This window comes from Micropterus dolomieu, linkage group LG03 (assembly GCF_021292245.1).
Source record: "Micropterus dolomieu isolate WLL.071019.BEF.003 ecotype Adirondacks linkage group LG03, ASM2129224v1, whole genome shotgun sequence".
NCBI classification, from domain to species: Eukaryota; Metazoa; Chordata; class Actinopteri; order Centrarchiformes; family Centrarchidae; genus Micropterus; species Micropterus dolomieu.
Genome location: NC_060152.1, coordinates 25,143,234 through 25,156,788, shown reverse-complemented (window position 1 = coordinate 25,156,788; position 13,555 = coordinate 25,143,234). Strand labels below are relative to the sequence as shown.

General features: G+C 42.3%; 1 protein-coding gene across 2 annotated transcripts in view; it reads left to right on the top strand.

Annotated features, from left to right (window-relative positions):
- The first annotated feature begins 394 nt into the window (after positions 1-394).
- gapdhs (glyceraldehyde-3-phosphate dehydrogenase, spermatogenic) overlaps positions 395-13,555 on the top strand; it is a 15,063-nt gene continuing 1,902 nt past the window's right edge. The window contains exons 1-10 of one of the 2 annotated variants that reach the window (XM_046043993.1): positions 395-436; positions 9,187-9,247; positions 9,767-9,863; positions 11,147-11,253; positions 11,924-12,014; positions 12,113-12,231; positions 12,382-12,463; positions 12,650-12,801; positions 12,936-13,098; positions 13,410-13,532. In XM_046043993.1, the coding sequence (XP_045899949.1) occupies positions 9,219-9,247; positions 9,767-9,863; positions 11,147-11,253; positions 11,924-12,014; positions 12,113-12,231; positions 12,382-12,463; positions 12,650-12,801; positions 12,936-13,098; positions 13,410-13,532 (963 nt within the window). In that variant the 5' untranslated portion in view covers positions 395-436; positions 9,187-9,218. Of the gene's footprint in view, positions 437-1,966; positions 2,013-9,186; positions 9,248-9,766; positions 9,864-11,146; positions 11,254-11,923; positions 12,015-12,112; positions 12,232-12,381; positions 12,464-12,649; positions 12,802-12,935; positions 13,099-13,409; positions 13,533-13,555 lie in introns of those variants that run through there. The other variant, XM_046043995.1, reaches the window with a different exon arrangement.

The following is a 13,555-nucleotide window of genomic DNA, read 5'->3' as shown; positions in this document are numbered from 1 at the left end:
TAGGTCTATTCTGACTTGTAATCTACAGCTGCCCAGTAGCCTATTTCATCACGTGCACGTGACCGACTTTTCATAGTGGGAACGGGACAAAATGCTTCGTCATTCCCCGCTACTGAGTCCGTCTCTCTCACACCACTCATCTGCCGGTGTCTCTGGTAAATACTACCTTTCATCGTCGACACAACCCTCGATTCCCCGACGATGAAAGTAAGACGTTTGAATAAGACGTTAACCAGACCGGTGATTCATCCCTGTGGTTTCTATGGCAGCCGAGAGACCGTGACCAGTCCCTCGTTCAGAATGGAGCCTGGCAGCAAAGGATGCCATGACGTCACGTCGCTAGGGCGACAAGGCTCCCTGAGGCACGTGTCCGGTATAAAAGCGGAGGGCGGCGCTGTGGACTGCGCAGACAGACTCAAGAAGCATCAGCCGTGAGGTAAGCTGAGAGACCGATTTACCCTTCAATGTGTAGGCTTGAGGTCACTTTAACTGGCCCTACACTATATACATTTGTCCAAATGATCTAAATTGAAGTCGTTAAACGTATTTCACATGATTCAGCCTTCACTACAGTTTCAAATCTTAGCTTGTCCGTCGATTCACAAATGTCGGCCTGCCATCCTTGAACCTGGTTTACTAACGTTTGCTAATGCAGTTTAAAATGGCAGTTTGTAATATTTACTCTTACATTTGGTGCATTTCTTGAGACTGGCATTATTAAAAGCTGTAAACGGCTTGCGAGAAGCCAGAGGCCACCCTCTAAGGTGAATTTTATCAGCTTTATTTTAATCAGCCACATAAAGTTTTAACGTGCAGGGGAGACAGACGAGGGGATGAGAGAGTAGAAGAGCTCAAAGCTCATTTAGCCTTTGGATTTGTAAAGCAGCCACTTTCGCAGGATGCACTACAGGAAGAGAAGAGCGATGATGGGAGGGGATGTGGCCTTGTAGTTTGGAGAGAGACGTCGTGTAATGCTATCCTCTGGAGTCGTGTCGTTGTATGATTTAGCTTTATAATCGAAATCCACTAAAGCAGCAAACTCCCGAAGCATTAAAATGAAAAGGATTGGTGGCTTATTGTAAAGAACATCTGTAAATATAAATAACAGTCCATTCATACTGAATAATTCATTCATCGGAAGCTAAATTGTCTTCCTGAGCGGGTAACGTGACATTGGCAGCTCCCATTGCTGCATCTTTGCGGAAGTGGATTAGTCTTATGTAACCCACTACAAAAATAAAGGCTATAAAGTTATTAACGCGTTTATAAAAACAAAGTACTTGGTAGACAAGTCAGGATGGAAATGTGTTTACAGTAAACCCTGACTGTAACTCTGCCGGTGCATTATTATTATATTACATACTGAGTTGTGATAAAAGAAGTGTGTGTGTGAGGTGAAGCTACGTGCCTCCCCTGGTCTGCATGATGAAGGCTTTTCGTCGTTGCGTCATTAGATTTCAGAGACGAATCGTGCTATAGCAGTGTCGGGAAGCAGAGGTGATGCAACGGGACAAATGAATAACCTTGGTTTTGTTTCGTGTTGAAAGACGAGGGAAACATGTTGAAGGGCTTCCTGCGATGCTTTTGAAGGGCAGAGAGGCAGGACGGTGCCGCATGATTCTGCCGCAGTTTACTCCAGACTCGACAGACCTGTTGATGCGTTTTGCAAAGTGGCCTGCGCTTTTAAAGCAACTATACGACACAGTTAAAGTTCATCTCAAGTTTATTAAACTACATAACTACCCTGTTCAGTGGGGAAATTAGTTAAAGGGTTAGCTAACAGAAGAATGTGATTTTTCTTTCAAAATCAATATCCATCTTAGCCACACAGTCAAATTGTGCTATTCTAAATATTATTATATAGTAAACAATAGTAGTAATACATAATACTGTATTATTAATTGTGGCAATCACTATTTGCTTGCAGTTGCTTTAAATCATCTCATGTAGGTGTGGTACGTGCAGATGCCGCCATGTCTCAATGACGAAGGTCGTCACTCCAGCTAAGGAAGGTCAAGTCAGGCTCAGGGATGTAGTGGGCTGTAGTGATGCTGACCAGCTGCTAATCTTTATCCTCAAGCTCCTTATCAACTTGAAAATGGTTATATTAACACTGTACTCATGGATGGGGAGTCACACTTCTTAGCTCAGGGTCTGGATGACTGAAGGTTACTAATAACAGGCCCAGTGCTGCTTGGGAGATGCTAGGCCTAAGTATTTGTAGTCAAAGATGTATGTATGTATGCCAAACGTTAGGCCCTAAATACATTTTCATAAATTTGTAAGAAATTATGCAGTTATTTGTGGTGATTCAGCAGATAACAGTATTGCAGTATTATAATATATTACAATTACTTAATGTATATAAATGTAATTAACAATGAACCAATTTATGATCATAAAATCCCTCTAGATTCATTTCATTTTTAAACAGAATTTTAAAGCACATATATAACTTTCGAGTAGCTTCTCTTGTCCAATATTCAGTACAGTTAATATATTTATAATGACAGGGATCACAGCAAGATCTCAAAATGAAATGAGTCTGCTTTCATTGCATTTGTAGTAGTTAAATTCTACACTTATATATCATGAAATGGATATATTATTGGTCAAAGATAAACCTGATCTGAGTCATATTAATATTTTTTTATTAGAGACACGGGGGAGATTCCTTGCACATGAGGCACAAAAGTTGTGAGCTTGTCGTGTCGCTCATGATTACTCTGACATTCATTCTGCTCTTGTAGGTGTTGCAGAGCAGTGTGTCAGCCAGTTGTCTGAAATATAAAGTCTCCTTTGCTGACCAAACTATTAGCCAATGAGTTTAGCTAGAGCACACTAGCATGTACTGTTTTCCATAGTTTCATTTTTGTGCGAAAGGAATTAAAGGCCTGTCCCAAATATATCTAGGCTGAATTCAGTGATTTTAGCAAATAAAAGCCCAGGTTATTAATCAATGTTTTACAGTAACTATATAGACATTTTTATTCGCCTATCAGATTAGTGTCGATTTGCTAGTCATGTTGGTCATGGCAGGGACTCTCCCTTTCCCCTCTGGTACACACTTTAGGGCAGCATGGTAGTTTACTGCCTCCTACAGTTAGTGACTAATAACTACTTCTAAAAGTCAGTTTTGTCATAAAACTAATACAGTCATACATTTACATAGAGCCTTGAGTCATTCATTCTTCCTGTTGGTTATGACTTGTTTTCCACTTGAAGGTAGTGTAGTTGTTTCTAGACTGAGGTTAGCATGAGTACCCCTCTCCATTATGGTCTGTAGCTGACTTATTATCAACCAGGATTTTGTACAGGATGTGTGTAAGAGAGAAGGAGCTCCAGAGTGACTCAGCATTCTGCAGCCATCGCCAATTTGAGGAAATAAACCCAACAGTAAGGAAGGGTATACGCAGCTGTGACATAAAAGGACCTTACTTGTACAAAAGAGCAGTTTGCCTTTGTTTTTATGTAGTGCAGTTATTCAGGTACAGGTATTTACCTGTACAGTTTGCATGATATGAAATACTACTGTACTGAAACATGAGAGGATCTGAGTTTTAGGAAGGATATATCTGTCACCTGCCTGCTGACACAGGCTCATACAGTAGGCCTATGGACAGTGTGTGTGTGTTCCAGCATTACCCCTGCAGAGTTATCACATGCCTCTCTCCTTTTGAATCCTCTGCACTTTGATACAGCACACCTTTTACTTATTCAGGATGGTGGTTGGTGTGTGTACCTGTGTTTGTGTGCATGAAAAAGTCATTGCTGAATTGCAATAGTAAGTTACTACATTTATAAACCACCTTCCTGATTCTTCAGTTTGATTAATGCATATCTCTGCGTGTATATTGGAACAGGATTACATAAACTATTAGCACCATTAATTCAAGGTCTGCTTATCATGTTAATTTGCCACAGCTGAATTGGCTAATAGAAATAGTGATGTTCTCATCTGTCTTTCCTTGTCAGCGGGAGACCATTCCGGCTGAGTAGGACACACAGTCTGTGGTGTTGTAAGTGCACGTGTCTGACTGGTGATGTGATGGTGTTGGACATTTTAACTGACTAGTTTACGGCAGCGAAGTGACATTGCCTCCGTGAAGAGACTTTAAAAAGAGAGGAAGCATATACGGCTAAAGACGAGACGAAAGAAAAGATGAGCAGAAGAAAAGTTGCAAACAACATAGAAAGTTTGGCTCCTCCTCACCTGTGTGTGCAAGTGTATATAGGTGGCATTTGTTGTTCAGTCTCTAATGTATCTTGATTTATTTGATATCTTTATTTGAAAATATTAACAAATTGGATAGCCTGCCTGTCCTCTAGCCATTAAACACATTGCAGTGGAAAAATACTGGAGAGAAAGAGGGTGTGATAGAGGGATAGAAAGCTGGAGGAACGTTTGAATAAGCGACAGACACTGAAAGGGGGGTGGCTGAAGGAGGAGGGCCTGGGGTGTGGAAAAGTGGGCAGGAAAAGTACAGGGCAGAGTCAGTAAGTTCATTCACTCACTGCCGAATTTCCAAAGAATTTACTAGCTTTAGTCGAAACTTTGAAAGCCTCTCCTGACATTAATGTCAAGGTTGTTTTCAAGCTTTTACTATAACACTGTAACAGCTTTAGGAAACACAATAATCTAAAAAGTGTATCTTGTAATTTTGTGCACCGTAATACTGTTGCAAAGACAAAACGGTAGTCTTATTTCCTCAAACCTCAGGTCCATATTAGGATTAGCAGCAAGTGACTGGACTCCACACACACTGTCCAAATGCTCCTCTTAGAGCGGCAACATATTGAAGATAAAAGAAGAATAAGTGTTTGTTACGCACAGTATTGGTGCTTGACATCAGAGGAGGTGTTGGCAGCAAGTGAAATGCTGTGTCATGACCCCTCCTCTCCCCTACCTTGCTCTTTCATTCGTCCAACATACTTTGTTGTACATTTTGAGATTATATCACTGCAGCCTGTTGTCTTTGTCCTTTTCTGGTAGACTGGTTATGAGTCATCTCACCCCCCAGTGGACCCCCCGGCGCACATGCATACCCACATGGTGATCCTTTCGGCGCCTCTGGTTAAACTGTGTGTTTGTGCGAGGAAAATGGGTCGCAGCTCAGAGGGAGGGTAGGGTTGTGCTAAATGAGGGGGGCTAGACAGACAAAGAGTGGCAAGGACAGACAAATGGGGAGATGGAGGGAGGTTGTTGTTGAATTTTAATGATTAGTTTGGGTGGTGGGGAAAATGGGAGGGGAGGTATTCAGAGCCAAAAAAGCAACTGGGCAAGACAGATGAGAATGAACTAGGTTGAGGAATTAAAGGGCAAAGGGAAAAATAGCTGGTAGAGAGGAACAGGTGAGCGACAAAAGAAGGCTAATAATTATTAGGATGGATAGACAGATATAGGATGGATGAAGAGATAGAAGGAGAAGTAGGTAGAGTTGTCAAGTAAGTTGCTTTGTATAGTTCCTCATTAATGAGGACTGAACACTAGAAAAGCTTCTCTGACTGGCTGCTTCTTTCTGTTGTCTATCCGATCAGAAAAAAGTGGATGGTTGCACCACCCTTGTCACGTAATTGACTCATAACGGTTAGGTCTGATCTCAGGCTGTCGAAAAGGGAGACATGAGATTTATGGACCAGGCTAGGTGAGACAGAAGTGAGGTTGAGGGAGGAAGGTTGTGAAGGAAAGACTACATGGATGCATTTCCATTCTTAACACCTTTGCACATCAAGTCATTCTCGCACCTTCCACACTGAGGCCGATACGAGACAAAATAGAGTCATCAAGCAGTGAGGTGATTTGTGAACACCTCATCTGTCTCCAGCTACTGCGAGTCGTGACGCTGCTGTTGCTCTTTCTCAGATCTCATTGAGTCCTACCTCGAAGCAACGGCTTTGAGGTATGTTTTCTCCCGTTTGGTGGGCGTGTCTCAGGTGTTACCCAATCAGCTGCGACAAGTGTGTAAACACAGCGGAGTTAAGAAGGCAGGGAAATGCAGTGCGCTTGCGTACACAACAGGGTGTTCAGGGAACCACGTTTCCGTTGAAAAAAACGTTTAGCTAGGTTTTGTCAGCGCTGAACTCGCCCCTCTACCTGAGCTATCCACTTGTGTTTGGATCACCTAAGGCGCATATTTATACCAGATGTAAACAGGGGCTCTGATTGGTTGCAGTCCTGCTCTCTGGCCAGCCAATCAGAAGAGGAGGTGTCTATTCTTCAGAAATCTGAATAATGTATTTTCTGCAGATCTGCAATAAGTAGCAAAAGGTCAGAAAAATGTTTAAGGAACCTTGCTACACTATGTCTGGCCTTCTGTCTGCCTCTTCTTCCTACATTTTAATGAGTGTCAGCACATGGCAAGCTGCCGTTAACAACATGCAGCTCCTTCACTCTGCTCTGCACAATACTGCCTCTGTGAGCTGGGACATGTCTGTGTGTCACTGAGTGTGTGCTGAATACCAGATTAGTCTTGATTGGTCTACAGTCAAAAGTGGCAGGGCTGTTTGGTAGAGAAGTGCGAAGAGCTGCTGGCTATGGAGTGGATGGTTGTTTTTCTGTTGGAAAGTTTACTGCGTAGGAAAACCATCTGATAATTTTGATGCCATACAGCAGCAGGATTCTGTTTAAAATGTGTACTACAACATATGTTTTATATTTTTGCCAAAACTAAATGAGAGTACGTACCTAACACTAAATTTGAAAGCTGAACAGTTGTGCTACAGTAGACTATGATGGTGCAGCACGACTGTTTTCATTCCATTCATTCATTAAAGCTGCATTAAGGAGGGTGTTTTCTTAAAAATAAACATGATATTATAAACGTGGTATTATTGGCAGTGGTTTAATTAATTACTTATTGGTTTAAGTAATTTAATTAATTAATCAAGGGGAGAACAGGGAGTATTATTTTCTAGTAATTATGTTTAATTCTCCACATTTAGCACATTTTTTAGTAATTACCTTAAATTCTCCACATTTAGAGCCGCATCACTGGGTTTGAGTCCCACCAAAACTCTCTTACATGACTCCACTAGTCTTTGTCGAGCCCCCCCCCCCCCCAAAAGAGGAAAGAGTTTGAATGCACAATGGTAATGGTGGGAACCAAGTATAAAGGAGAGGAAATGTGAGAACAGCATGGTCATATTGTGTGACCCCTCTACCTCCCTTTCTCTCCTTTGGTGACCTTGTATTATTGATGTTATTGATGGTTGCTGAAGAAAAACAAAATGGCTGCTCTACCCTGAAAGGAAGGGACTACAAAGAAAAAAATGCCCCAAACAAGTATACAAAAATGACCCTGTTAGAAATCTGACAGTTGAAACTGTGGCACAGTGTTCAATAAATTGATTCTGACTGGCATCAAACAGGGTTACAGTTCCAGCCAGACAAAGCATCTGTTTGTTCAATATAAAAAGGTTCAAATGAATTATTGTTCATGTTTGGGAGTGTGTGGGAGAATGAGAGAGATGATTTTTCCTAATCTGGATGCCCCTTTATTCTATTTAAAGTGCTCCCACAATGCATTTCACCCAATAGTCAGATTGTCTTACATGCTCCCCGCTGAGACACGTACACACACACACGCACACGCACACACACACACACACACACACACACACACACACACACACACACACACACACACAGAGAGATTAGGAGATTACAGTAGTCTAAAATGACAACCAACCAGTTTCAAGGACAATCCGGACTTACTCTACGTGTCACACACATACACGTTAGCTACTGCTCAGGCGAGCACCTGGTCCACGCTACTACGCTACAATATCTGTTCACCTGGATGAATGTAACAGACAGAAGTCTCTGTCAATGTTTAGATTTTAGATGAACCCTAAAATAAGTAAGTGTTACAACAGAGCTCACATTTTATCCTAAATTAATATATTTGCAACCTATATTAATCCATGCACAAAATCTTTAATTCAGTTTTTGGTAGTGTTCTGTGCCAAAAGCAAGTCACATAACTTGGTATAGCTTTATGACGCTAAAAATGATATGAGTGCGTATTCCCTCTAACATAGACAGACCAAGGGCAGCAGAGGTAGAGGCAGCAGGAAGAGGTGGAGATAGTGAAAAGAGGAAGGAGGCAAAGGGGTTGCAAAAGACTGGGGCTGTAATAAGTAGGAGGAAGAGAAAGCAGCGGATGGGTGTAGAGAATGAAAAGGAGAGGAAAGCAGCCGGGAAAGGAGGTCACATAGTTGAGTCAAGGCCAGGCTTCCTCTCTGTTCAGTTGGCAGACAAGTCTCTCTCTGTTTCATGCTTTACATATCAACCACTTTCTCCTGCCCTTCTCATCCCATTGTTAATGTCTAAACATGTCCCTGCATGATGTAAGACCTCCCCGCTCCTGCTGCAGATGCACATAAAACATGCCATTTGACAGCCTGTATTTTTCCTTCACCTGCAGTAATGTTAATGACAATAAACAGAGTCAAACCCTTGCACAGCTGCAGTCTGCTTCTAATTTCAACCCAAGTCACCACATCTCATCTTGTCATACTAACTTCACGAGCACACCAACGTACTGTACCACCTTAGTGTTTTTTCACCCTTGAGTGCTAATGCATCACACCGCCTGTGTGCTGTATTGTGAGGCAGGCACACACAGGGAGGACAGTTCGGGGCAGATGGTCGGTGTAAATGTAACAATGAGGGATAAATGGATAAAGCAAGTGGAATAAATGATGAATGATCAGCTTAACACAGACACAGATTGATTATTTGGTTTGTGGATCCTGAACAACAGGGGGGTCACACTGCAGCAATCGATCACACACACACACACACACACACACACACACACACACACTCGTATACTGCCAACAACCTAACTAACCCGATTAAAGCCACCTTCTACTGCCAGGGCAACAGTTTGTGTCAGTCCAAGCACTCGTGTATACGTTTTGTTTTGTTGTCAAGCCTACCACTGGATGTTTAAACTCAGCGACAAAAAGGAGAAGGCATTCGCTGGTATATTTTTAAGCTGCAGTGATTTCTGGCATTAAGGACAGATTCAATTTTAGTCTCAGTCATCTGACTGAGTGCTAGTCAGCTAGAGAACATTACTAAGTGAGATTGGATAGCCAGCATTTTCATGTGTTTTTTCATCATTCAGTAGTTTTTCTAACGTCAGTGATTTCTCTGTTTTTTGTTTTTTTTCCCCCCAGATAACACAACCCCCCCCCAAGCAGCAGTAACCATGTCAGACCTCTGTGTTGGAATCAATGGGTGAGTTTGAAACACACACACATCTTATAAACAGGATGGTGTAGGCTGATTTTAGGATGATTAGGATAGGACAGCAAGTGAAGCATATTTGGGGGAAGGGCATTCAATATTTAACAGTTTCAGGCAGTTAGTAAATGGTTTTGAAGAGAAAATCTCTTGATATCGTATGCTAAGTCTAGATATGAGAGAGTGGGTCTATGCAGTACCACGTGCAACTGTGATGCAGAACAGCACCAGGTTTCTTTCAAATAAGAAGGGCACAGTAAAAGCTGTTGTTTGCTTTGATGACATAGTGAAGGTTTGAAGTTTGGCACGTCGCCTGCTGAACTGATCTCACAAAAGTGCTCAGCGGCTAAGCACTAACATCCTGTAGCTGCCTCACAGTAAAGATAAAGTCTGTAACAACATGAAGTCACAGTTTGCCACGTCCCAGGAGGGGTTTGACATGACATGAGGATGTTTCCCACCATTTTCCCAAAACAACTATTATTAATCTCTCTCTCCCCACTCACTCTGCAGCTTCGGTCGTATTGGCCGTCTGGTCCTGAGAGCTTGCCTTCAGAAAGGCATCAAGGTCGTGGCCATTAATGACCCCTTCATTGACTTGCAGTACATGGTGAGAAAACTTACATACACATACTTGCTTATTTTAACAACATTTATTTAACATTTATTTAATTATTACTGGGTTAAAATACTGGGTAGAAAACTTATTGAAATCTGCAATGTATGTTGTTGAACACAGCTGGTTTACAAAACAACAAACAGAAAAATGTACTAAAACGGACGCATAGTTTATACATTTTATCGTGTGGTTGTAATTCTTTAGTTAGATGACTTTGATGGCTTAGAATCAAACACTACTAGTGACTGTAAGTCAATATCAAAGTGTGTCTCAATTATTTATTATCAAGGGAGTCTGGAGACTCTACATGGTCCATCTCATCTGTCACTCCAACATGCTGGCACTTCCTAACATACCTAATCGGCAGTGAGGCATCTCAGGACAACAACATCTCAAGCTGAATGTTAGAAATTCTTCACAAATTTCTTACACAATAATACAGTGTTATGATTGTAATTTGTAGCGATGGCCCTGAATAGTCAAAGATAGAAGGAGCCTGATTCGACTGTCGGTCTCACCGTCGAATCTTCACAGAGCAGTTATGAAACAAGGATCATACCATTTTGGCCATATGGGGGTGCTCAACATTTGATTTTTACATTGAACTACCGGTTTTCTCCCAATAAGTTAATATACAGCTTATTATGATATACATATCAACATATAATGCTGTAAATAAACATGTGAAAAGAAAGAAGCTTTAAATAATTTTAAAGTATGTGAATAAATCCAAAATTTTAACCCTAACCCTTAAGGTAGGGGGCATCAATGCGCATGTGTGGTGCCGCGTGTGTGTGTGTGGTAAAAGAGGGAGAGAGAGACAGAACACCAGCAGCGCCGGTGATGTGCTGAGTTGTGCTTGAACATCACCATTGACAAACCACACGAAGAATATTAAATAGTTTTTAAACAGTATTTGGAATAAACCCACAAGGAACCACAACATACATACAATTGTCGGCGGGCATGCACAACTCTGCACGAGACCGGTGAATGGCAGGCGAGCAGAGCTGAGAGAAAATGTTCAACAAGTTAAGCTGCAAATTACCGTGACTAATGAATAGAGACTGCCGCTCTGCAGCTTCTCAAGATTAAAGCGGAGCTACCGTGTGTAATTACCCCCCTCCCCGCTGCTACACATGATTCGATGATCAGTTGAGTATAGGCAATCCATCACAATTCTGATTTGACTTTGTAAATCCTTAGTTGGGGACACATGCCTCTTCAAAACCCCTGCCCTTGTAAGCCCATCATTTCACCCCTTCTCTTTCTAGGTCTACATGTTCAAGTATGACTCCACCCACGGCCGCTACCATGGTGAGGTCTCCATGGAGGATGGCAAGCTCGTCGTCGATGGAAACTCCATCTCTGTCTTCCAGTGGTCAGTGACGATGATGTTTATTGGTTGGTGGCTGTTGCTGCACAGATATCAGCAGTGCTGATGTTAACTGATGCCATCAAGGTTAAGTGAGGCCAAAAACAGGCCAGCTGATTCATTGCGAAGGAATTAGTTCATCAAGTGCCACTTCTGTACAATTGTAATCGTATCAGAGAGTCTCTGTAGTAGAAGCAGGCTTCTAAAGAGTTCAATTTGAATTATTACAAACTTTTATTTTTCATTTTTAAGGTATTTTATTTCAGTTTGACCTGCTGGTCTTGAATATCCAGTGAATTCCAGGCAATGAAATGAGGCTTTCTACTGCCAGGCCTCACTCATATAGCTACCCTCCAGCCCTACCAGCTGTTGTTTTAGTCAGTTGAGTAATGAGCCTACTCTGTTCAAAAGACTACACCAACAAAAAGGAGTTATGTTGTAGACGAGACATTCTGTTCCTCTGAGCAGTGATTTAAGTGTAAATTTGTGTACTGTAAGGCTCTTACATCTTACTTTGAAAAAGTATTTTCACTTCTGTTTATTACTAGCATGACATTACCCAAAGAGGCTCTGCACACTAATTTATAAAGCACAGGAAGTACTCTTCTAACAAGATTACCTCTCACTCCCCTCTCGCTATATGCAACTTACTCATTATCTTTGTCTCTGACTCTAGTATGAAGCCAGCAGAGATCCCATGGGGCAATGCTGGAGCCAAGTACGTTGTTGAGTCCACTGGAGTCTTCCTCAGTGTGGAGAAGGCCTCTGTATGTACAAACACATGCATGTATACAGAAACAATTGCACAGACTGCCGGATGGTCCATTTTCTAACCTGTGCCTCTTTCTCTCTTGGCCAATCGCAGTCTCACCTTCAGGGTGGAGCTATGCGCGTGGTTGTGTCCGCCCCCTCACCTGATGCTCCGATGTTTGTCATGGGAGTTAACGAGGACAAATACGACCCCTCCTCCATGACCATTGTCAGGTAACATACTTTCAGTCTTGGACATGCACTCACACCGTACTTTTTTTTCACAAACGTTCTGAGATTTAGGTGGAGCAAATACGAATATGATGATAACTGAATCTTGTAGAGTCTGGTAGTGAGTGGTCATGTCTGTCTTTATTTTGATAGCAATGCCTCCTGCACCACCAACTGCCTGGCTCCCCTGGCCAAAGTCATCCATGATAACTTTGGCATTGAGGAGGCTCTCATGGTAAGTCACAGTAAATCTGAGTTTGTGCTCTGAAAACATGCATCATTTCAACTGCAGTTAGCTGTATCCTAATGTCATACTGAAAGTTTTAACCACTCTTGTCAATAGGGCAGGATGGAACTGTATTTTTAGCTTTAAATGTCTGAGTTATTGATGTTTCATGTAAGATGACTCTCCTCTCTGCAGACTACAGTCCATGCATACACAGCCACCCAGAAGACAGTAGACGGTCCCAGCGCAAAGGCCTGGCGTGATGGCCGCGGTGCCCACCAGAACATCATTCCAGCCTCCACTGGTGCCGCCAAGGCAGTGGGCAAAGTCATTCCTGAACTCAACGGGTAAGGACAAAGAAATTTGTCATCAGCCAGATAATCAAATGCACCTTTTTTTTTTAATGTGACTATGAGGTTAAGAAAAACCAAAAACAGAAGGTGACACAGGTATCTCTCTCTTGTCCGTCCTCTCTCTCTAGTAAGCTGACAGGCATGGCGTTCAGGGTGCCAGTGGCTGATGTGTCAGTGGTGGACCTGACATGCCGTCTGTCCAAGCCTGCATCTTACGCTGAGATTAAGGAAGCCTGCAAGAAGGCTGCACATGGGCCCATGAAGGGAGTGCTGGGTTACACCGAGGACCAGGTAACACCCACAGTTATTTCACATACACTGTAAAGCAAATACACAGCTAGTTATAAAGCCAGACCAAGACAGTTAGTGGGGATAGGGTGAGGTGGGGTAAAGAGGTTCAGGCCAGAGTATGTGCTATTGTTCATTTGATCCGGATGAAATTAGGATGTTCTAAATGAATTGTAATTTATTTAACTTGAAAAATATTACCTCTGTGACTGACAGTGATGGAGTTTTTATTTTGCAAATAGTCATGTATTGCTTAAGCTGTGCCTGGCTACACTACAATATATCTGACTTTAAGCGTGGTTTGTGTTCTGCAGGTGGTGTCCTCTGACTTCATCGGTGACACCCACTCCTCCATCTTTGATGCTGGCGCAGGCATCTCCCTCAACGACAACTTCGTCAAGCTCATTTCCTGGTTAGTTTTCAAATGTCTTGGTTAGTCCCACGTGTAAAACAGGAAGTT